Source organism: Callionymus lyra, chromosome 4 (assembly GCF_982586985.1).
Source record: "Callionymus lyra chromosome 4, fCalLyr1.hap1.1, whole genome shotgun sequence".
NCBI lineage: Eukaryota > Metazoa > Chordata > Actinopteri > Syngnathiformes > Callionymidae > Callionymus > Callionymus lyra.
Genome location: NC_141821.1, coordinates 16,420,685 through 16,446,436, shown reverse-complemented (window position 1 = coordinate 16,446,436; position 25,752 = coordinate 16,420,685). Strand labels below are relative to the sequence as shown.

General features: G+C 39.3%; 1 protein-coding gene across 1 annotated transcript in view; it reads left to right on the top strand.

The window, feature by feature from the left end:
* The first annotated feature begins 1,224 nt into the window (after positions 1-1,224).
* slco5a1 (solute carrier organic anion transporter family member 5A1) overlaps positions 1,225-25,752 on the top strand; it is a 43,744-nt gene continuing 19,216 nt past the window's right edge. The window contains exons 1-2 of the mRNA XM_087788957.1: positions 1,225-1,268; positions 2,525-3,830. Of these exons, the coding sequence (XP_087645083.1) occupies positions 2,834-3,830 (997 nt within the window). The 5' untranslated portion in view covers positions 1,225-1,268; positions 2,525-2,833. The remainder of the gene's footprint in view (positions 1,269-2,524; positions 3,831-25,752) is intronic.

The window sequence follows — 25,752 nt, the reverse complement described above, 5'->3', positions numbered from 1 at the left end:
GTCTTGTCTTTGTCTTGGATTATTTATAGAAATTCAAAGTTGAAATGGTTTCAACTTTTGATCGTCTTTCTAGACAGCATTGACCTCAGAGCGCCCAAGGGTTGAACAAACTACAGAAACAACCAATAACTGGCTTCTTGAGTAGTGACCTCCACATCATTGACTGCTGTATTAGGATGATTTATTTAGTAGAAATGGGATGTTATTTATATAATGTGATTTATTTTTGTGCAGGGCAGTGAAAAAAAACGACAAGGGCCGTAGAAAGGTAACACCTTATCTATAATATTGGCTTTGTTTGTCAGTACAGGACAGTCGTCAACATAAACATGAATAATAAGTAATATTACTTTCTTACTTTAAAAGTTAAAGATATGTGTGAGAGTAAAAGCATTGGCAGGACCTCCACTTTTGACATGATTTATTGCAGCAGCCTCTGGTCCATTGTCTGCGAGGGCCTGTGACCGTTCCATCACTGGAGGGTCAGCGAGGGTCCCAGCTGTCAGCATGACGTAGTGTAGGCTCCTGAACCGGCCGACAGATGGACCGTAATGCATGCTGGGAGGTTAATGTGGCTGGTCTAGTTTTACATGAGAAAATTGGATTTTTATGTGGAGTTTTATGGATTGTCAGCATGTTTTGATGCGACAGACTATAGTGAACAAACCTGTTCTGATTTTGTAACTTCTGTAACTCTTAAACTTTTGAATTGAGTGACTCGAGTCCTGCATACGAACTACAAGTCCCAGAATGCGAGCAAGATAAACAACTCACCCCCACGTTTTGCTAACTTCACGTCACCTCGGACTTCTGTCTTGCGATTCACTTGACCAACAATTGAATGTTTTTAGTTTCTAAACCTGTTATTTTTACAATTAAGTGTAAAAGTGTATATATTGTTAGATTGGAAATTATTCATTACTGTTTTTACGCTTTTTGTTCCAAGCTTCAGGTCAGTCTTTTATGCTAACCGAAACTTACCGAATCTTAATGAAGTTATTATCAAACTGAATTTCCAGTTATTTTATATATACAAATATATATTTAATTTGAACGATTGTCATTGTGGTGAGTGTTATGTTACAATTTGTCGCTACAAAGTGAATAATGAAAGTGCACAGTTCCCTCGGTTGCCTACTTTAAACCGCTACCAAACGTAACGATTTCCTACGGTCCCTGAAAGCAGCGCCTGTGCACACCAGCCGTCATCTGCAGCGAGAGCTTTCATTCAGCGAGCAGCGAACAACAGACCAGCTCTCCTGCCCTGTGTGAGTACACTTACCTTCTCTCTTCACAGCCAAACGACACAAACTCTACACACCCACGGCTGCTTTATTCATCTTTGTGTTTTTTACGTTTTTTTTTTAGTTATCTATGTTTATGGTAAAGGAGAGGTTCAGGGACAGCGTGGTCTTTTGTTCTCCCCGGCTGTATTATAACTGAGAAAAAGCGATGTATTTTTTGTTTTATTCCCTCGTTTCTCAGCCAACGTGACACTCCCCAATATTGTGCCTTCTGAGTATTTTTTTTAACATCCCTCGATCATCATCTAGAGTAGACCGATATAAATATTGTTTTATTCAACTCATAATAGTTGTATTTCTGATATGATGGAGTGTGTACTCTATGGTTAAAAATACTAGAGGTATTACAATATAATACCGTTCATTAATGTATTTGATCATCTCAGGACAATACAATAATAATAATAATAATAATAATAATCTCTATTTATATAGCGCCTTTTGTAGACCAGGGTCCACTTCATGTTTAGTCTGATGTTTGTTGTATGTGATTTCTTATGTTTTACAAGTTGACACAGTGAATTTTACGTTTATTTATATTTAGATCATCACTCATTTTTCACTTTCTTTCTACTTTATTTCACAATCGATTGTTAAAATATTTAGGCTTAATAATTCATTTTTGGGAGTGTGAAGAGATATAGCTGGTCCCAGCGACACAGGGCGAGAGACAGGTGCACCCTGGTCATGGAATATATAGGAAAACAACCACCCCTCAGTGGACTATTGATGTCATCAATAAAACACATCCTTAATACATTTAAAATGTAACTTACAATAAAGAGAAATGAAATGGGTCTCGTTGAAAGTGACACTTTAGGTCTGTAATCGTGGAGGCTTTTCCGCTTATTTTCTGGGACTCCTGTGTTGTTCTTGGTGTTATCTTGACCTTTTAAGTATATCTTTTATTGAGTATTGTTTTGATTGTTTAAGCGCTTTGTGACCCTGGTCTAGAAAAGCGCTCTATAAATATAAATTACTTGCTTACTTAATACTTTGTGTTCTTATTTTTATTTTTATGTCCTTATTTTTATCAATAATCGTCTGTATTGTTGTGTTCTAATTGGAATAAAACAATTTCCTGAAGAAGACCTCCTGAGGGTTCAATAAAGTTCTACTTAACCTTAATAAATATGCTACTACTGCCACTTGGGAAAAAAACTATTTACAAATAAAAAGTACTTACATGAGTGAAAATATTTATTTTGTTTTTATTCCAGGATGCTGCGCAGACGAGCAACAAAGAAAAGCTCAGACACAAGGTTGCCGTCTAAAGACGAAAATCATAAATACAACGCACGTCGTTTTTAGACCCTTGAGTGTCGACCACAGACAGCCATAGACAATAAGTACAGAAAGGTGATGTTCATCTTTCTCCAGGTTAGATTTGATTCCTGCTCTGATGTGCTCTGATGACAGCTCCTCGTGACACAGCCGCAGTAAGCAGTGTTATGGATTAAAAACATGCACACAAACACAAAGAGCTCAGTACGCCTCGGTCTTTTAGGCGGAGACACCTCTTCACTCCAATGTCCGTCCCTGCTGCAGCGGCGCCGTGTCCTCGTGTGCCACTGCTAGAACCCGAACGCCACCCCCACGACTGCAGCATGTCGGACCAGGATGACACCGCGAGCGACCTGTCGGACTCCATGGAGATCCGCGAGCTCCAGCAACAATACTTGGATTCGGAAAAGAGCTTCAAGTCCAAAAGCTTGCCCATCCTGAACGGCCCCTGCAAGGCTTCGGAGCCGCCGCTCGTCAACACGAAGCACACTTGTGTGGCGGTGGACGAGTGCTGCGAGCTTCAGGTCAAAACTCCAGACTCCACTCAGGATGAGTCCCCGTCCTCCAGGGCTGACTTCTCCCCCTCCGCGTCCAGTATGGTCGGGCTGAGCAGCTCTCTACCCGTGGAGGGTCGCAAAAAAATGGGTTTCTCCTTCGCCCGCCTCGTCCGCATCCCGGCCAGGAAGTATGTCCGGGTCATCCTCAGAGACTCTCGCTGCTTCCTGTTCTGTATGTGCTACCTGACCTTCATCCAGTCCCTGATGGTGTCGGGCTACCTGAGCAGCGTCATCACCACCATCGAGAAGCGCTACAGCCTTCGTAGCTCAGAGTCCGGCCTGCTGGTCAGCTGCTTTGACATCGGGAGTCTGCTGGTGGTCGTCTTTATTTCCTACTTTGGGGGCAGAGGTCAAAGGCCGCGCTGGCTGGCCGTCGGCGGCGTCATTATCGCCATTGGGGCGGCAATGTTCTCCTTGCCCCACTTCATCTCGCCGCCGTACCAGATCCAGGAGATGAACTCGTCGTCGGGTCACGAAGGCCTCTGTCTCACGGCCAACAACAGCGGGCGTGAGCTGGACATGGGGTCCTGTCCTCGAGACCAAGAGGGCAACGAGCACAACCTGTACGTGGCTCTGTTCATCTGTGCTCAGATACTGGTGGGAATGGGGTCCACACCCATCTACACACTGGGGCCCACGTACCTGGACGACAATGTGAAGAAAGAAAATGCATCTCTTTATCTGGGTAAGTGACGTTTTGATTTGATTAAAAGAACTAGAATGAACTGTAAAATACTTTCATGTAAATGCTCTAAAGACCAAAGGTCCTGCTCAGTTCTAGGTTCTTCTTCTCATGGTTTACATTCAAACTGTGATTTACAGACAAGAGAAACTTTCTTTTTTTTCCAGCTTTTTATCCAACATTTTTGGTCAATTAAACCATCATATCAGATTAATTATTTTTAATACGGAGCTACTTTGAAAGGTTAATGGACGATACATATTCCTCTGATAATCTGAGATCCGGTATCTGAAGTAGTAGTCATAGCAAAGGAATTCCCAGGTTAACCAGGAGACATGATCTAAGTGATACTGCAGTTCCTCACCATATACACATAAAATTCTCATAAAACATTTTTAACATTGTGGTGCGGTCTCTGGGTCAAGGTGACCCGGAGGCCCGAGAACGAATGTGTTTATGGTATCTCTTGTGTTTCCTCTGGGTCAAGGTGAACGACCTCCTCACCTTGACTCACCTAGAATGCACAAGGGTTCAAGATTTGGGTTTTGTCACTAATTATAAATAAAATAATATCATGGCACACAAGAACAAACTGAAAATTCCCAGGTGTCCCGGAGGTGGTCTGATGTCCTTCTGAAGCTGACTCTGATCACTGCAAAAGGGATTTTCTACATTGAAAAATGAACAGAAAAATATTCGCCTCTGTCTCTCTTACTTTGAAATGACACCTAAAGTTGCATTACTGTTATACATAATGAATTAGAGGTCATTTTACACATGCTTTTTATTTGTAATGGATTTTTTATATGTACTGGTATCAGTTTTCTTTGCAGGGTCTCTGGATTCTTACTTAGGCTCTGCATAAGCAATTTTACCCTTGTGTTATCTCAGGGTCAAGGTGACCTGAAAGCCCGAAAACAAATGTGTTTGAGGTATACCTTGTGTTGTCTCAGGGTCAATGTGACACGAAAAGCCTGTTCATCTTGACTCGGAGACAACACAAAGGATAAAACAAAATTTGTTCTTGGGTCTTTGGGTGGCCTTGACCCTTAGATATAACATGGGTTCAATTTGTGGTTTTCAGTTAATAGACCTTCTTGAAAAAACAAGGTCCTATCTAGTTCTCACTTTGCTTTATAGTGCTTTAGTTTATCCTTGGCCACATTTTCTTGTTTTGAAAGGCAATTAATAATTAAAGAAACGACAAAAGTCCTAAAACAAAAACCCTATATTCATGTTTTGAGACTAAAACTGGACAACAGAACTAAAAAACAAAATCAAATTGTTGTAGATGATCTTTGACCTCATGAGGACCACGTTAATACCGGTTTTTCCTCGGAAACTTAAAGTGGAATGGCTGCATCTTAACTTTGAGCAATATTAGTTGAGAAGACCTCTTGTCAGGAAGTTTTCTGGATCTTTTCTAATTAAGGTGTTCCAGGCATGTCTAATTAGGAGGAGTCCCCAGGGCAAACCCTACACTCTGGAGGGATCGCATCACAGTTGACTGGGGGATGCCTCAGTTTTCTGAAGAGAAGCCCCCACAACCTGACCCTAGAAAATGGTGGCATTTCAATGAGATGGCTGGCCTTGAGTTGTGAATAATTTGCTATAAAAATTCATTTTGTTACGCTTGCAGAAAAACATGGTGGCAACCAAGGTGAAAAAATGATAGAGTAAACCTAAGGTGACCTTTAAAAGCGTGGCTGATTCCATTCTCCGCTGCTGTTTACTTGCAATCTCTAGACATAGTTATTCTAAAGGTACATTGGCATGTGTTTATATACAGTACACACCCAATTAAGATATTATACAGTGCAGGGACACACAATTTGTATATGAAAAACAAGTATTTTGTGAATGGTGGCCATCCATGAGGTCATTCCATTTTTGCCTTTAAGGACCATCATGTTTTTGTCAAGATAATTCCATCTCGTATTCACTAATCACACAATTTCAGTACAACACAATCACAGAAATATCTTAAGGACTTACTAACTAGTGATGAAGATAATAATGGTAGTGATTGCAGTAAACGTTAACTCAAGAAAAGGTTATTTTTCTGCTAAAACACATATCTGTATTCCACTGTGTTCCTTCCTATCCCAAATATCCAGAAAAATAAACTACACACCAGACAAGAACTTGAGTCTCAAGAGTTTAAAGTAAGACAGGATTACAGTTTTTCATTTTAAAAATAGATAATTGGGAGATTAGTATTGGATAAAGCTCACATCAAACCATGACCCAAAGCAGAACCGGTCAACAGACTGTTTATCCTTCTTTTTTCTCTTTTCATCCTTTATTAATTTGTTATTTTCTACGGAGCCCCGGACATGACATGGAAAAAAATAAAATAAAAAAAGCTTGTGGCCAGGAATTAATTTGACTCTTTTCATTCATTAATGGAACATTACCCTGTTTAAGCATCAGCCAGTATAGCTCATGGCTACAGTATCACCTCAAAAATTGTTTTTAAAATCCTTTAAGAGGCAATGTTTTCAGAAATAACTTAAAATCAAAAAGAGGCTTATTCAAGTTTTTTTTTCTTTTTGTTTAGACATTATTTATATTCTCACACTATTGACACCGGAAAGTTTAGTGTGAAAAATGTACTACACTAATATTACTGCCATTTTTTAGACCAGAGGAGAGGTATTACATTGTAATTTGTTAAAAATCAGAACATTTATACAGAACCAACCTTGAAACAGGGACTTTTGGTTGTAGTTTCCAGTGAAAGTAAGTAAGTAAGTCATTTTTATTTGTATAGCGCTTTTCCAGACCAGGGTCACAAAGCGCTTAAACAATCAAAACAATATTTTAATAAAGTATGTACTTTAAAGGGCAAGATAAAACTGATAACACAACAGTTTGCTCAGAAAAAAAAGAAAAAAAACAGAGTTAACCTTATCTGCAATGTTTAGTTATACCTCAAAACCATGTCTTTTATTTAGAATAATAACTATATAATTCTGTACATCACACTTAGATATATATATTTTAAGTATGTAAAAAAATAACAATAACCAGACTGGTCTCTAACCTGGAATCTTGAGGTGAAGTGTTGAGTGCTGTAGCCATGAGCTATACTAGCTGATGATGTGAACAGATCAAACTGCAGTTCATAAATGACAAGATTTAAGCCACAAAATAAATATTTTTGGCCACAAATTAGTTTTGTTTTCTTCACCATGTCATGTCTGGCATCTGTAATTTTCGGCTTGAATCTCTGCTTGATTTGTTGCAGTTGTGTATATGGATATTCATTTAAAGTTGACAAACATTGTTGGATTGGAGGTGAAAACATTCGCACAGTATTTCCCAGCAGCCTGATATAACTCGGAGCCGTGCTTCCCCTTCCACTGAATCGAATTATACTCACCGAAGTGCAAAGTCAACCTTGAACCAGCAGCACAAGAGATCTGTGTGATGGTGGGAAGCAGAACTAGGTTGCGTATGATAAATGGACTTGTGTGTGTGTGTGTGTGTTTTAGTGCAACTACTGTGTCCTGAGGTTTGAAAGTGTCCATGTGAGGCCAGCAGCAGTAAAACAACATGAACTCATCTGAAAAAGAAAAAAACTGAGCTGGTGTAAGAATGTTCCCCTTTAAATCCATCACATGTTTCTACACAACCCCCTCCCCGCTCTCCCAGTATATGAAGCTTCACCGGGCTAAATGGTTTTGAGCGTCTGCTGCCTTGAACATTCATATCATATCTAGTGAGCGACGCGGAGGAGAGTGCACGATTACGGCTGTAATCCTCCTCTGTGTCGTTGGGTTATTGGGGCATGGGGCACCCCTCAGTCTGTTGCAGGGTTTCGCACAGATGGCCTCCCTGTTGTGGCTCCTTTACACTGCTATACATTAAACTCTTCTTAAACGATAACGTGTAACAAAGCCACACGACCGAGTGTAACGTCGTTAACTGCCCTTTCTGAAGGAAACAATCGCCGCACTGTGTTGTCCAGATTCTGAGCCCGGAATGCTGAATGTTGGGAATTTTCGCTTCACAAATGACCTAAATATGTGTGGACGGCGTCTTTTTTTTTTTTCCCTGTGGAATTGAGACTTGTACTTGTTTGTGAAGATTATGTGTGAAGTTCTCAGTCAAAGGTCACTGTTGTAACCAGGAACAGACTCTTTGCTGAAACTGGACCAGTAATCCCTGCAGGACCACGAGGACGGAGTAGAATTCTGTACTTTTTGTCACTCCTGTGTTACAGTTTCGTCCCCAAAAAACGGTATTCATTTTCATCATCGTATGAGTTTTTCATGTACAGAAATACATCATTCATAGGTGACTTGTACTATAGGAATGTTTTTCAGTTTCAGGGACCAGAGAGAAGGCAGCAGAACAGTTCTCGATTAAGTAAAATTGAATAATTAAATAAGGAATTATAATTATAAATAAGAATATTATATCAAAATGAAGAGTCACGTATGTAATTTGTAAGACCGTTGGCTTCTAACATTTTGACGTGGACCTTGTTTTTGCACTATTGGAAACTGTTACTACTGAATTATTTAATAAAAAATTGCACATTTATTAATATTAGTTTACATTGTGTTACTGGTAATTATGTTTAGTTTGGTTACAATGTTTTTTGACTCAACATTATTACATTATTACATTATTTTATTTCTTAGTTAGTTACTCACCCGTGTGGTAAAACATGATTGTAAAATACTTTACGAAAAAGTTAAATGCTGAAAAACCGATATAATAAAAAAGAAAACACTATTGTGTATCAATTTAGAGGTTCAGACCAGCACTGATGTGACTTTGTACATTATTCATATACTGTAGTTGTGTCTGGTCAAAGGTTGTTGGTTCAAGGTCTCCCCTGCTTTCACCCTAGTTAGCTGGGATGGGATTCGGCTTTAATGAATGTAAATTATTTTAATAGAAAGTAATAAAATACAAAATTAGACACATTTAATTTAGTAAAATTCTCATATCAGAGACCCAAAATGAATACACTGAACTGACCAGAGTGTGTCTGACAATCAGTCAAACAATGACTAGTCTAATGTAAAAGGCAAATACATGTATATTCTATTTATTATAATTACATTTTATAGCATTTCTGCAGCATTTACATTTTTTTTACTGTCTTTGTATGGTCATGATCGTTCTTCACTGTTGTGACATGCATAATACAAAAGTAAATTTAAGAAAAAAAAATCGACTATAAACAAAAAAAAGTGACTGGATAATTATGTGTTCTTGCATCTCTGAGCAAAGCAAAGATACGTGTTATTATCATTTGTACAGACATTTATCATCAAAGAAATCAAATCTACATCAAATATTACTTCGGGATGTAAGTCTACTGTTTGCTGGTGGAAATACCTAGATGCATTATAAAGATGGTTGTACTATATTCCATCCACATCCACGTACAAATGTTCCATGACCATGTTAACTGCAACGACACACGGATCTGGTCGGTCCTTGATGGCTGTCGCTGAAGACAAAAGCCAGAGTGGACCTCGGTGGTCTCTAATGGACTCCACACATGTATAATTGATGTGTTCTCGTGAGCTGCTTCTGACACGGACGCGATATGTTATATTTCCTCACGCACTCCATGTTGTTGCAGGTGTTACGCCGCTCTGTCCCATATTTTAATATTTGATTCTCTGTTAAGCCAAGTAATCGGATCCTTGTGCCACGGAATTATTAGCGGACATTTCTTAAAACCAACTCTGGGATGGATTTCCACGTTTTGTCGCTCACGTCACATGAGTTGAAACCACGGATTATTACACGGCAACTAGCTCCGGTGCTGAGCTCTTCATCACAACATGGTACACCTAGAGCATATTCACAGCAGAGTCCGGCGCCCCCTCCATCGATCTGCTCCTGCGTGACAAGGAGCCTCTACAGCAGAGCTATTGAAGCTGCCCAGAAACAAACAAGGAGAACGCGACCTCAATCACGACCATCTCGGCCCCTTCTTTGCACTGGCGTCACCCGCAAACAAAAGCGGGCGAATGTATCACTGGACTGAGTCAGCTGTCAAAAGCAAAGAGTCGGTGCAGATTGCAATCAAAAGCAAGAGGGATTTGGGGGTGAGAAAATTGCCACTTTGACCTTGATAGCTGTTGTCAGCAAACTCTGAGAAAACACTGTTTGTTCCAGCGAAAGCAGCAGAACAGAGACGTGCTCTGACATGTCAGAGTCAGTCTGGCGGAAAAACAGCCCTGATTATTTTTTTCCTCTTTCTGACACTTCAAATAACCATGGTAACTACATTTTAGCTTTATGAGCCAAATGTTGGAGATGATTGAGCTGCTCCTGGATTCTCTGGTATTCAGAGTATTTCAGTGGAAGTCAAGGCTGGAATCAGCTATTCTTTTAGTCAGACTTTCTATTTAGTGAATTATTTCATTAAAGATGGATATGAAAACACACAGTTGTCCATCAGCAAGTCGTTCAATTTCACTTCTCTGCCAGTCTTTGAAAGATGCAGGCCACCCATAGCTTCAGGATGCATGCCTTAAAAGTTCCCCCCGGCTTTTCACCCCCCGTTCCATTAATCTAAACCCCATCTCAATTTTATGTGGCTCGAAGGGGAGGAGTTGTGCTTTTGAAGGACACCGTGGATACGGTGAGGGGAACCTCTGGTACCCTTGAAGAAGTCAATGTGTGTGTGTGTGTGTGTGTGTGTGTGTGTGTGTGCGTGTGTTTGTGTGTGGGGTGGTGCCATCCTTACGTATGCATCCAGTCTATTGGAGCCCCCCCCAACCTTTCCCATCTCTGGCCTCTAGGAATGCTCACTGTCTGCACTTAGTGTAGGTTACTTTTTGTTGAGCAGAGCTTCATCCATATTTCAAATCAGGATCAGAAGGTCTGTGGTTAAAAATGTACGGCCATTATCCGTCTTCCTCATGTCTGGGGAGGTGCTGTCAATGCGGCTGTTGAAGACTATTTGTCCTCATCGCTTTTTTTTTTTACATATTTGGATGAATAACTTCTTCAAGAAGTACATCATTATTTGATGTTGTTTTGATGCATCTGTGGCAAAGGGATTTCTGCATTGATCAATAATCCATATTCTCTCAAGTTATTCTTGGATCACTCTGACTTGACTTGTGATTTGCAAGCAAATGAATCCCCAGAGACCACCAGGTTGCATGTTTGTGTAGTTTAGTTGTGGTTGCCACTGGTGGGCTCTCGCTGATACGCGAGGACAGCATGAATAACAATCGTCTGATGTTCAGATTCCGACGAATAGAGGTTGTGCTTCCTCTGGATACAGGAAATTAAAATATTTTCAGTCAGTTCACAGTGTTGTCCTGGGGTGACAAACTTACTGATCAGTCTCGGGTTAAAAAAAGTATATTTACCAAACTGTAAAAGTATAAGTTTGATTGCGATATTCAAAATCTTGTTCTATCGCAATTATCTCTGTTTTTTCTCCCTTGAAATCTCTTTCCTTCAATGTCAGTGTAACTAATATTAGTCTCTGTATAATTATTGATGTACATAATCTCTATAAGACTGATATATTTAAAGGTCACCATATTAACATGAACATTTACCCACTTTTGATGTGTTTAAAACATCTAACATTTAATTCGTAACGTATAAGTAAGTACAGTCATTTTGTTCAATTTTGTTATGGGTTGAGTGTTGAATAATGAGAGTATTTTAGAGCTTCTAAATAGCGTTTTTCTTGCATCTCGTCCACGATCATGTCGCGTCTATTTGTAATAAAATTCCATCTCTGTTTGCACCCCAGCTAAGCTAACACTACTGTTGGCTTATTTAAGGTTTATTGACAAAGCTGTGTCTCGTGTGAATCGTATCCATGTTGCTTGCACGTTCATCTCGTGTTCCTCTCATATGATGAAACAAACTTCATGTTCAACATTTACATTGTTGATGTAAAGGCCTCGGCATAAAGCAGCCATTGACTGCACAGCAGCTGCCAGCAACAGTTGTACTTTCTTACGCTGACTCGTGTCATAAGGTCACAGAGTGCAAACTCTGTATACATCCTGGAGAAAGTGACACACATGAGGTGTACCCCAAGTCTCCGTCTTGAGATTCAAGCTGATTAAATGGTGACTCGCACAGAGAAACACTGGGCCCCCAGAAGTAGAGAATTGTTTATTTACCAAAGAGGCGAGGATTCAGGAATTTGGGAAGAGGAGTTTTATTAGCGGCAGGTACATCCTGAACTCTGCTCTGCCCGAATGTTTTCTGTACCTCCCCTGTTAAATTTAGAACAGTCACGCTCAGTCTTCGCTCATGTGTCTTCTCAAGAATATAAGACCACCTTGCTACCCCCGCACTAACTTTAATGAACTCCTTATCCTAAAGTGTTTCCGAGTTCATAGTTTGAGCTCAGCGTTGTACACGGCTTCAGTGGTACATGCATGCAATAAACGTAGAACATGCCTTGGTTGGTTATTCTTTACTTTCTTAAAAGTCGTGTCATTCAAAGTGTAGAAGATAAAGCTGTAAATGTAAGAATTACGAGTTACATAATACATGGTTCATATTAATATAAATACAACGCTTTTTTTTGTACTTTTGTCTGGAAAACTCCACATGGAATCCAAACCTTACATTTTAAATTTTGAGCAAAATTAAAAGATATATCAAAAGCATATCAAAATGATGCTTTTAATGTCTTAAAGAATAGAATGATCATTTATTTTAATTTTAACTTAATTTATCCCACAGTTATACATTTTATATGCTGCAGAATTACCAGTGATTTAAATTGGTTTCTGTTTATGTGTCGAGTTAAAGTCTGAATCTTTAATTATTGATCATATTGTCCTCGATCAATAAAGGCAACCACTTGATTCCAAAATGGAACAACCTTAAGACATTCCCAGTTGGGTTTAAAATTTCTTTACTGAACAAGTTGTTCAGAAAATGTTAAAAACCAACATTTTGCTTTTGTCTTACTTTAAATTTGACTTTTGCATCTGATTTTGCCAAAACAAACTCTTGCTTTTTTCCCAAATTCACCATATAAACAAAATCCTTTGAAGGAAATCAATTATCTTTTTGTACGGTTTTCTTGTGTGAAGTCATGCTTGTACAACAACCTTCTGTCATTGCACTGTATATAGTTCTATGTGTAAAAAAGAGTGTTGACTCTGAAAGTTCTTTGCTGCTCCAGCTTTTTGCTGTTTTGTGAGGACATGATTGTTGGAGTCATGGTTGAGATGTTTTGTGCTTAACTTCAAACTTTATTGGCCCAAACAGCATTCTTTATTTAACCTGTCATCAAGATGATTTATTATAAAGGCGTCAAGTAATCTACAACTTGCAATTTTCTTCCTGCAGAACTCCTCCTTTCCTGGTGTTCTCTGCTGTGCTTTTATTTACCCTGAGCTGTTCTGCTGAGCACCGACAACAGCAAAGCCCTAATGTGCACAAACAAACAAGCAGAAAAAACTGCAACAGTAGAGATCTTCTCTCTTGGAGAGTCCAACCTCTCAGATTACGTTCCAGGATTGGTTCGACCCTGCTGGCACCACAACCAGTGTTGCAGCTTGAGTCGCGCTTGCTCTTTGGCGTTTACCCTCAGGTGTTACTGCACAGGTAACATTGAATCAGCGCACGCATGGCTACTCCTGCTGCTCTGCTTTATTTGTTAGCGCTGATGACTCAAGGCCCATTTTTTTGTCTCACTGAACCTGCAACTTTAACAATCTCACCGTAATCATTTTCCATCTACGGTGGGACCGGTGGAGTGAGACGGTTCAGGCGAGTGTGGGAGTCTGATTTGTTTCCACAGGCCGAGTTATCGAGCGCCACAGCGCGCGGAGGTGTTGTGACCCGGGAGTTTTGTCACCGGGAAGATGCCGCGAGAAGTCTGCGCTGGCACGAAGAAAGCTTATGTTTGTGCCTCAACATAGCCGCTGATTTCGGGATTAATTAGAATTATAGTTACAATCTGAAGGATGTTAGACTTTGGATTCTATTAAATATAAAATTAGTAAATGTCATCTGCTCTTTTGACGGATTTAATGTTTTTAATAGATAGATGGATGAATAAATGGCATCTATAGCTTGTATATTACTATTGAATTTGACACGTGCGAAGCACAGATACTGACCTTTCTCCGTGTATGTATTTGTGTTTAAATCCGGGCACTCCGGTTTCCTCCCACAGTGCAAAAGCATACGGAGGTTGATAAGGAACTTGGGGAAATTGACTGTAGGTATGTGTGTGTGGTTGTGTGTCTTTGTGTGGGACAAAACTGGCGTCCTGGCCTGTCCCCCGTGTCTCACCTGAAGAAACTGGGATGGGCTCCAGCCCCCCCCACCTCGCATTCATGGGATTAAGTGGCTGAAAATGAATGAATGAATTTGACATGTCCTTGTTGTCCGGGGGCTACATGTGGCTGTTTTTGTATTTATTTAGGCCATATCAATCAGAATCAGAGACTTTTATTGCCAGTGTTGTAAACACAAAATGTTGGTTTTTTTATGGTGTGTACAGAATAAAATGGAATAAGATGAAACACAAAATAAGCAGTAGATAAACCAAACCAAGCGACAAGGCAGCCGTTCTGCGTATTAAAAGTATTACGTTTTTCATTTAATATTTGTTGACTTTTTATCATGTTATTATATTCAATATTTATTTAGCTTTTTACCTTTAAGTCTTTTATTTGCCCTGTTGTAGTGTTTATTGATCCTTAAAATAAACTGTATACAAATTTTGACATGTTCTTATAGTGAGTAATTAAATAGGAAATTACATAAAGAACATGAATGAAAAAAACATTTTTTTCTCGACCGTTTGCACTCAACTACTTTACCATGTTTAATTCATTCCATCATATTAAGGCTTCATATTGTTTGTTCCATCTGGCTTCTGGCTGAACAACAACAACTCATGTTGAAAATAATTTTATTAGCCTCCCTTCAAGATAAGTGCGAAACTTGTGGAAGTTAAAGACTTGTTTCTGCAGTTAAAGAGAAGATTCAGTGACCATTAAATGTTATCTTGGACCAGGAATTCCGAGTACCATGATGTTTCAGGAAAAAACTCCCTCCTGTTGTTCGCCCTCCAGAGGTGGACTGGTTATTGTTCTACTTGACCCTGGTCCTGAAGAGGCGGCAGTCGATGGACAAATTCCTCTGGAGGGAGTTTATGAGCTTGAATGTTCGTCGACACAAAACCATGTAGGCAACTTTGCAATGAATCATTGAGAAATAAACATACTGTAGGGACACGTGTCGCTGACATTTACGCTCTTGATATTTGCATTCTCTATTTACATAGACTGGTATTTACATTGATGCACTCTGATATTTACATTTTCAGACCTCCGTTTTGACACCAATTCTAACACCAGATGGTTCACTTTCACAGAACAATTGTTCCAATTATTGTGCTATAAAGAATATAAATGTTATTATTTATTATATCTCCTGCCTGTTTTTCTTTGCTGCACCGAGTGGGGGTGGTTGTTGCTTGCAGACGTCTGAGGAAATAGCTCCAGACTTTAAATACAACTTGACGGAAACACACATCAGACTGAGGCTCTGTGACGGACAGATAAGTGAGCGTCTGGATATATGATCATGCTGGTAAATGTGACATGAAGCCGGTTTATGTAACACAAGTCATTATATGACGATGTAATCTTGGCTCACTGTGTGTTGACATGAGCTGGTGATGTGTGACTTATAAATGTTGGAAAATGTGTCAAATGCTACGGTTTTATGCCATTAATGTGATCAACACAGAGACGTTTCAATATATGACGAATCAAGTTTGAAGAAAATAGCTTCTTTCTCAGCCTCCAGTCAAACTTCATTACAGGTTGCATTATATTATATATTATATTATTTGACCAGAACAGAATCTTAAAAAAATACAAGAAACTGATTTTAGTTACTTACAAAAATGACATGAATATGCTTCACGATATTCAACATCATAATGAAGAAACATTTTATATTTAAATAACATTAAATTGAATTTATTACAGTTAAAATATTGTTAGAGATGTTTTAGAATATTTCGATTTTAAGTAGTTAATAAATCGCATCCAATTAATATACTAGAACAATAAAGTTAATCTCAAAAATCATTTGACAGACCCACTAAAATGATCGGACGCTGACCTGTCTATGAAAATCAAACTGCTGTTTGTCTGCTCCTGTCTATGCTCTCTTGGTCTCAGTTTATAAGCCTAAAATGAATTGTTGTCCAGCTCTAGAGGCGTGGCTTGGGGAGAGTCTGAAGAAAGGGGGTCATAATTTTTAATTAAAAGAAACCCCAATATACCTCTAATGCAAAATACCATTCAAGCTATGGATAGTAAACTGAAGTTTTCACAGTGAGGATGAATGTCGGAACAAGGTCATGAAATAATACAAAAATCCAGAGGAATACTATGGTAAATGTTAATGTATCGAGATGTGAAGAGACGAACAAGATTGAAAGGTTTTATAAGTCTTTAGAAGCTTTAATGCTGATGCTTTCTGAAGAGAGAAAACCACTGAAATCCACAGTCTGAAGTGTTCTGTAGTGCAACGTTGATGACTCATCGAGCACCTTGTTTCCTCCTCAAGGTAAAACAAGATGAATCTTTCTTTCACATGAAGGTTTTCTCACTTAAGCAGAACCTTCTGAACTCAAATCTCATTGTGGATTTTAACAGACGTCACTTGACGCTTTATTAGTTTTGTTATATTGTGTTTTGATCTCAAATGTCCCCAATGCGGAAAGAATAGAAGTATTATCATCATCACCTCCTTCTTCTTATGGAGTCTCGACTGTCGCTGCAGAAAATAGTCTTTTCTTATTGTTGCCAAGGAAATTGAGCTGGTCCAGGCGGAGATGTGACGCCGTCAAATATGATTAGGAGAATGGATTGAGGATCCGGCTGTTTCCGTGATGTTTTGTAGGGATATTCGTGCAATTGAATGCGATTGACTTGTGTCTTTCCGACGGATGCCGAGGTTGATGACGCGCATCATTCTTGCTGCAGGTGCCAGCTCTCGGCGTCGTCACTCTGATTGACTCGCCACACTTGATGTATTGACACCATAATGGAGCTGTGGTTTCATCTGGTTTTACAGCCGTTGCCTTATTCAGCCAAACTCAACAGCTGCAACATTCACTTTCACAATCTTCAGTGCTGGATCTTTTTGCAGACACAGAGCGTGATAATACGACACTCTCGCTGCGTAATGTGCAGCTTGGAACTCTGCATCTAGTGTAACATCTTAAGACATTTTTATTCATGCATTTCCTTGATTTTCCTGGAACTCCTGTGTTATTCTCGCTGTTATCTTGACCTTTTAAGTATATATTTTATTGAGTATTATCTTGATTGTTTAAGCGCTCTGTGACCCTGGTCTGGAAAAGCGCTCTATAAATATAAATGACTTACTTACTATCTATATACAGTGTATATATATATATATATATATATATATACACGTGTGTGTGTGTGTGTGTGTCTATGACACTATAGAAGCTGATACTATAAAAGTGTATCAGTGCCATCGAGTGTTAATATTTCAAATGTTTAAAATTGTATTCCATTATAATACGTTTTATTTAAGAATTTTAATTAAACGGGTTCAATGTGTTATATGTTGAATAATTGAATCATTAATTTGTATTTTTAAAAGTTAAATTTGTTTTTATTTTTTTATAATTTATTTTTTTTAAAAGAAAGAAAAATCGAAATCATTTCTGTTTTTGATTTGATGTTTATTTTTATTTGAATTCCAATGATCTAAATGTACTATTTACAAATGTGTAGCCTTTTAAATTCAATATAAAAAGGTTGGTATCATAGTGGCACCTGAATCAGAGTACCAAGCTTGATCCAACTTTTAGCAAATCATGATGGCACTGTTGTATGGAATTTAATTATTTATCATTGGATCAAAACTCAATTAATTAAAAAATATTGAAACATGGAGCGAAGGAGGAGTTTGACGGATGCAGTATTGGGAGTGAGAACGTTCTGCTGTAAAACACTGGGAACATGCTCAGATGTTCTTTAGAATTAAATTACCTTGAATCGGGCCACATCGGCATACACCATCTACATCTGGAAAAACATTTTCTTTTACATTTAAAGTTGATTCTAAACCACATATTGTACTTAAATTCATCGTTTTATTGTCTAATGCAGTGTTACGTTAATATATGTTGATATATATGATTTATATTCAGTTATTCATAGAGAGATCTTCAAATGTCTTCAGATATGTTGGTCATGTACAGAGCCGGACATAATTTAACCCAAGCATCTTTAATAGTTGTTTAAATTTACACCTGATGAAGGGATGAACTCTTCAGTAAAAGAGTGTGTTACGAATCTCATCAGTGCTGTCAAACACATGTATTTCACACTAGGACGACAAGAATAGTCCAGAGAATTCAGAAAATATACACCCATAAATTATCACTCATAAATTATCACATGACACGTTATATGCACATTAATTATGAAACAATCATGTGATGTTAATGATCAGAAGACATGTTCTTCTCTCTCCTTTTCAATCTCAGTACATATCTTGTCTGATCAGCTGAAACGCTTGTGATATTGTGATTAAAGTAAATATATTTTTGTGAAAAGTGTTGAAGTAAAATGTTTGAATGTAATTGAAAACACTACAATTGTACAAATTATACAAAAGTATTACTCCAAGTGTATGATTGTTTAGAAGCTCACAATTTTACCGAAACCGAAGGATACATCATTTGGGTCCTGCTAGTTTGCTATCAATTCAGGGTGAGTGAGATATTGATTAGTGGGTCCATATCCTCCGACCGTGTCTCACACCTCCACAGAACACAGCCGGCATACAGATGACAGCAAAAGGTCAGCGAGCGGTATAGAGGAGAAGTATGTCGGCTGAAAGAGGCAGGAGCGTCTTGTACCCCAGACTGAGTTGACAGGAAAAGTCTGCCGGGTGGTCCGATTGAGCATTTACAAGTGGAACCATCTACGAGGTTTCTGATCGTTTGATGGTCCGTCTGGCGGTTTTAGTGGCGGGGCGGTACCAGTCCGTGCCGACTGCCTGCACGCCAGGATCAAAGTTCTCTACTCCACTCCATCCATTTCAACATTCACCACTTCCAGAATCCTAATGCCACGCTGGTCCGGCGCACACGATGCTGCTCGACTGGTTAAGTTACACGATGAAATCAAAACCTCGTCTCGTGTTGGTGACGCATTCACTGTCGGTCCTATTGTGTCTCTGCCAAGGAGGTTAATGATTGCACTTATTTTTCTTTGCAAAACAAAAGTAGTATTTCTTGTACAAGAGAATTGATTGAAACAAGATGTGAGAAAATGTGACAAAAAATTTAATCAAGCACCAATATCTGCAGTTTATGTTTGGTGTAGTATGTACTGTTTATGTCGAATAGACCCCACGGGTCTTATGTTTTGAAGGATTTCAAATCCATCTTTCTAGATAAAAATAATCGATTCAATGCTTAACCATTGTGTTGTCTCAGTTCAAGGTGAGCAACCTCAATCACTGCATATGTCTTTATGGAAGCCAGGGACTTCACGTTGATCCACAGGCAACACAAGGGATACCACTAACACATTTGTTTTCGGCCCACAAGGTCACTTTGATCCTGAGATAACTTAAGGGTTAAGTATCTTTTCGTTAAATAAATTCAAATTGTCAAATTCAACCATTAAATGTCCTTAAAGCACTGATGTACTTACATATAAATGTGACTCTTTATAATACATACTCTAATATAATTTATTGGTATTTTAATTGCTGCAAAAGTAGCTAATAATGAAGCTGAAATAGTCATGGATAGATATCCAACTATTGAGGGAAGTGAGCTGCTTGGCAGAGGTCTGCTCTCTGCCAGCAAAACAATAGATTCAGTCATTTATGTAAAATTGGTGTTTCTCACATGTTTGTGTCAGAAAGGCAGAGCTCGTAATCCCTCAAATCTGAAAAGGAAGTTAAACTTGTCCGTGGGTCACTCGGTTCACTCCGCTCATAATCAGATATCAGCTACAACTCCCCTTCTCAAGACTTTTGAACATAAACTGCTCTGGCACTGCGGGGATAAACCATCTAAGACTTTAAAACCCTATACGTAAGGGGAATGGCTTTATTGATCCTGTTTTTTGAGAAGCGTTAGTCGCTCTCACTGCTGCAGTGTGGAGATGATGGTTCAGCTGTCAGACGTCTGAATACACTCCATCGGATTATTGTTTTCCATGATAATTGGACCGTGGCAGCACTAGACGCCCAATATTTACACTCACTTTTCTTATTATTCGGAAAGCTTGAGGCGATTTGTGCGGATTGTCTGTGTTGTATCCCACTTATCAGCAGGTCCTACAGTGCTGGATGGAGCTTTTGATTTCGTTTTTTATCAACATAAAGTGAATTTCTGATTAACGATCAATTCCTTCTAGATAGTTCACGATTGTAATCAACGTGTGAGACCCTAGCATCTAAAAAACATCTGTCAACACCAGGGGTCTCAAACTAAATATGCTGGAGGGCAATTTAAAACTAATACTTCTCCAGACTGGGCCTGAGGCTGGAGGTTCTGCAGCGTATAATTGTCTTTAGGTTTTCTTTTCTCCACAAATTTAATTTACATTGTGTCTTGTAAAAAACAAGGGGTGTGTATTGGCAAGAATCTGGCAATAAGATACGTATCACGTTAGTTACAATGATACGATATATTGCAGTACTTTAGGAACGACAATATATTTATAATATCGTCCGAATACTTGAGTCTGGTGTTTTGCAGAATTTACCGACCACATGATGAAGTCGTAACCGCTTTAATTTGTTTCGAAACCAAAGTCATCAGCTTTAAAAGCGGCTGGAGTCAACAGTATCCTCTCGTCCTCAGTCACCACCAGGATCTCACTGGATTTTATTGTACCTCACGTTGAACTACAACAGAGAAATGAAATATGACACCAATATTTGTATGTTAATTGTCAAAGTAAAAAAAAAAAAATATATATATATATATATATATATATATACAGTATATAAATAATGCACAAAATCAGATATTGGACCTTGTTTTCTCTTATTTTATAATTATTATTTTTATTCTTTGATCTCATGGCACCTCTGCTGCTACAACTGAACGTGCACGAGTGTCCTCGCACGTGCACGTCCGAGGCCACGGCCCGTGTGTTCGCCCTCCAAGTAAACCTGTAAGGTCAGAACGTGTAAGAAGACACTGCCTCGTCAGCGAATTTCCCTGACAATGTTATCGTTCCCTTATCTTTCATTGTCTTTATTTTTCTCGTCCATCGGGGGAAGGTCAAATAACTGAATGGATCTCAATAACGTATAGGTTTTCTTGTGGTGTCCCTCTTTGACACTCGGATCATTTATCACACACACACACACACGCACACGCACACGCACACACACACAACCCCTGCAGTTATGCTTTCAAACAATCTCTATTATTGATCAGTGCAGCGCGGCAAATCAACAAACGTGATATTGCCTTCTATTTATCAAATAAAGAAGTCCCTGACTAAACATCTGCACTCGGTCCGACACACTGCTTCAGTGAAAAGTGATTATTGGCTGAGGTGAAAGTGAAAAGATGACGTGTGGTCAAGGTTTTTTTTCCATGAATCAATGTGACATTCCTGCGTAATCCCGAGGAGAGAGACCACCTGATTACATCTTTAAAAGATTACACAGAGTAGAGCCGTGCATGAAGATCCAAGGTTGTTGTGTTCCCGCCCGCCAAACATTCCCAACATCCCTCCGTGTCTCGCTGGACTCCTCTGGCTAATCGCCAGCTGGAGCGCTACATAATTTATATCCTGACCGAGGAGTAAAAAGCGGCAGAGTTATAGGTTAATGTCTTTGAAGCAATTTATTCTATCAAGATCAGCGGCGGCACACGTGTTTTGTTTTACTTGTAAATCACACGGTTAGAAACGTGGCGACTTCTGAGTCAAGACGCTAGGAACAGTAAATTCAAGACACCACACAGCTCTTGTGACACTTTTATTTTCTAGCTGTGTGTGTTTAACTCGTTCATAGAAGTCTTCTTCTTAAGTTACTACAAGGCAACAAAATATTATTTTTTGTAAATATTATTTTTTTTAAATTGGCTTAGTCATACTGTGCTTCTCCTTTCACAGTCTTGCACACAGTACTGCATATTTAAATGTATGAATTTAGGGATGGCTAAGCTCTTGCCTCACACATCCGGGGGATTTGATTGAAAAACACTTGACAAGAGAACTTGGCGGACACTTATTACTACACCCACTCTACTTATGGTGCCAACAAAACGGTGAACTCCCATGATGCCGCTCTATTGTAAAGGCTGATTGGTCGCCACAATAATGTATTTAAATTGGAAGTCTATGGTGCTGTGTCATAAGCGGTCGACGACCGATGCAAGTAATCAAGATAATGGCCACTACTTTGTGGATTTCGTTTCAAGCCATTGGTTTTCAGAGCATTACTTTCACCTTAAAGGAGAAACACCTTTATTTTATTTTATTTTATTGCTTACTACCCAACGTTTTTGATCAATTATAAGAGTGCCTTTTGGCTTAGCTCTTTCTTAACCAGGACAGACCATTATACAGATCTCATGATTCAGGACGTTGTGACCTTCTGTCCCAACAATCATTATTTTCCCCCCTTACTTGTGAACAAGACCCCAAGATACCTTTAATGCCTCACACCTGGACAAGCCTAGTGTTTGTTCCAAATAGTCCTAGGATGAATTCATGTTAAGGAGCCTGAATGCTACCTTAGACTTGGTATTCAGAGACTCAGTCATTCTCATGCTCGGCTGGAGGCGAATCGTTGAATCAACACTGAATCAATCAATAAATACACACTTATTTTATTGCATTTTTGGTGCAAGACACTATAAAACGATGATACATCGACGTCCGAGAGCAGCCTTCCAACCCTTCCACGTCCTCACATGCAGGGTCGAGTCTGGTCTTCGGCCGGCCCCTCTAATAACCTCAAATCATTAACATGTGGTAATTAGTTTCGCCACCAGGGAGTCGCTTCCATTAGGGTCAATGTGCTTTCTCATCAGGTGTATTCACCCTGAGCGAGGGGGGGGAGGGGTGAGGGTGAGCAGAGGGTCAGGAGTGCTGGAGGGGGTTGTGGACATCACGGGCGCCATTTTATTGTTCGGCCTGAGATTATTTTAACCTCTGAAGGAAACTGACAGCTGTGAGGATCTACAGATTCACTGGTTCCTCAGATTGAATGTTACTCATCATCTAGATCAGGGGTCTTGAAACTTGCCGGAGGGGTGGGGGGGAACTTGAGGTCAAATCTTGCCTTTCAGCTGTTTTGTGTTCATTGATCCGAATTCTACTTATATTAAATTGTTGGATTTTTGTGTGGTTGAGTGTGAATTTCAGCCAATATCTCAAACCTGTTCCATCTTAAGTATAAAATTAAAGCGATTAAACGATACATTTGATTTGATGGAGTCTCTTGCTCAGCTCGCGCTCATTAAACTTTGAATAGTGGGCCACAAAAAAGATCTTTTAATGCCCCCCGGGATGCAAGCTAGTGCCCCATTATCTACATCAAACTATAGATTAATTTACCCAGTGGGATTTAATGTTCTCATTCTTATAAGTCAAATTTGGATTCAAGTATTTCAGACATTTTAACAGTAGTGAATCTATCACTCAATCTTTTTCTTACGTACAAATGATGATGTTACGCCACTTGTTCTTATGAAAAACTGTAACAACACAAATATCTGGCAAAAAAAACTTCAAAACATAATTTTACCTAAAACATCATTTTGAAATGATTTTATATAACAACTGAGAAATTAGTGAATGAGAAAACTTTTTTTTTCTTGAATCATGAATGAACTCTTTGAGATGTGATGACATTATAAGATAAAGAAAAAAATCATCTAGCCTTTTTTTTTTTATCAGTTATTCTTCTGATCTTTTTTTCACATAGTTATACAATATTTGGATTTGTTGCTAAAGGTTAATGCTCCAGTTTGCTCCTTTAAAGATTTGTGTAATTTCATTAAAAATATATACGTTAATAATCAACACATTTACTTTGAGTGTTTTAAACAAAGCACAGGATTCTTTTGTGCGGGTGACTGTATGGAATTAAAATAGTGGAAGAAATATAAATGAAATGAAATGACATTAATAAAATACAATAAAGAAAAAAACGTTAAAAAAACTGATTAAATTGGCATATGTAATTGTATATTTAATTAATGAAAGAAAAGAAAAGGAAATTAATTCCATCCAATAATATTCATGATCTGGACAGCAGACGGGTTGATCTGGATTAAAGGGAGCTCGTCTTATGAAATAAATGCGTTGGTGATTGTAATGTAGAAAAAGGTCTAATAAGTTTCACCTCTTGTTAATTACAAAGATAACTGAGGCAGATGGACTGATGTAATAAATAAGAAACCAAAGATCTTCTTATGTCGGTCTGATCCAGCGTCTCGGCCTGTGTGCACCTGAAGGACTGGTGCGGAGGCGGCGGTATGGAGACAACACTGATGGTCCCTGAAGGTTGCATATGGGCGGGATGTTGCTGAGCAAGCTTCAGCGCTCGGTTACATGTTAGGATCAGTCACTGCGTCTCTCCTTCTGTTTCATTCAACCTCCAGGACCTTGAATGTGCCTTTTGTCATCACATCCTCCTCCTCCCTGCTTTTATTCTGCCTTTTATGGCCTCTTGAAGTCTGTCGTTTCCATCTGTGTTGCCGCTCGACGCGTCCGTCACTCACGCAGAGCTGAAACATTAAATTGGGGTCAACGATGCACTTTAACCTTCTTCGTCATTCACTGTTTCCCGTGATATACCTGCACCCCCCCCGTCACATATCAGCGAGCATGTGAGGGGGGTGGGAGGGGGGTCTGACAACACAGAGGTCCTGACCTTGGTCACACTGAAGTGTTTCCTGTATGTGGGTGTCTTGGATTTTCCACTCTCTGCTAATGAAGCTTTTCTCTCGGCAGCTAAATTAATGAGTAAAGCTGGGATTGAATTCTTCTTCTGCGCTTGTTCTCCTTGAGGCTGCCCAACATTTTCGTCAGCACAAAATCGCCACCGATATTGAAAATCTGATGAATACGCTGACTCGGAATAATGTGAATCGGTCCTTAAGGAAGCCTGTAATCCATGAGAAGGACGCGTGCGATGAGACGCTGGACGTGGCCAGCATGGTTTTTGTCCTTCACGTGGTGCTGGTGAAGGTCTGTTGCATAATTGAGTGACGCACCGGTGGGCCACCACAGCGTCCTTATTGGCATGCGGCGCCGCGCTCCTCCGACGTGTCACTGCGCCGCCACTGTGCCAGAACATCCCTCAATCTGATCCCTCTGCCCTTCACTCCACCGTCGCCGCCACCCTCGGCTCCTGTTTCTCCCCCGCCCGGTGCCACCTTCACAGAAGTCCGGTTTGGAAACTCCCCTGTCGTCCAGGGACCAGGTTGAACACTGTTAAAGTTGATTTATGGCGCCCTGACAAAGGCGCTTACACAGTCAACAACGGTGGATAAAATATGGCTGACCCCAACGTACGCGGCCCCGAGAGGATTTCGGGAACTCCTTCCAACACGATAAATATCTTTCCTTCTTGCCAGATTTTTATATTTCATCCCATGGCAACTGCACTGAAACCCCTGGCTGTAAACGGTCACATCACAGAAGTCATAAAAACACCATTTTTATAGCAAACGTAACAGTTAACTTTTGTCTAAAGGGGTCTCATTGTTCATTTAATTTGCCCTTTTTGACTTGTTTATTTTCAGAATTTTGTCTTTCTCAATGTGAAATTGTCACATCAGTGCTTTTAATATGAAAATATATTGGTGCCATTTAACATTTTAAATGTTGAAGTTAAAACTATTTGAATCCAAATCCTTTTTTTAATACTAGTATATTAATAATATAAA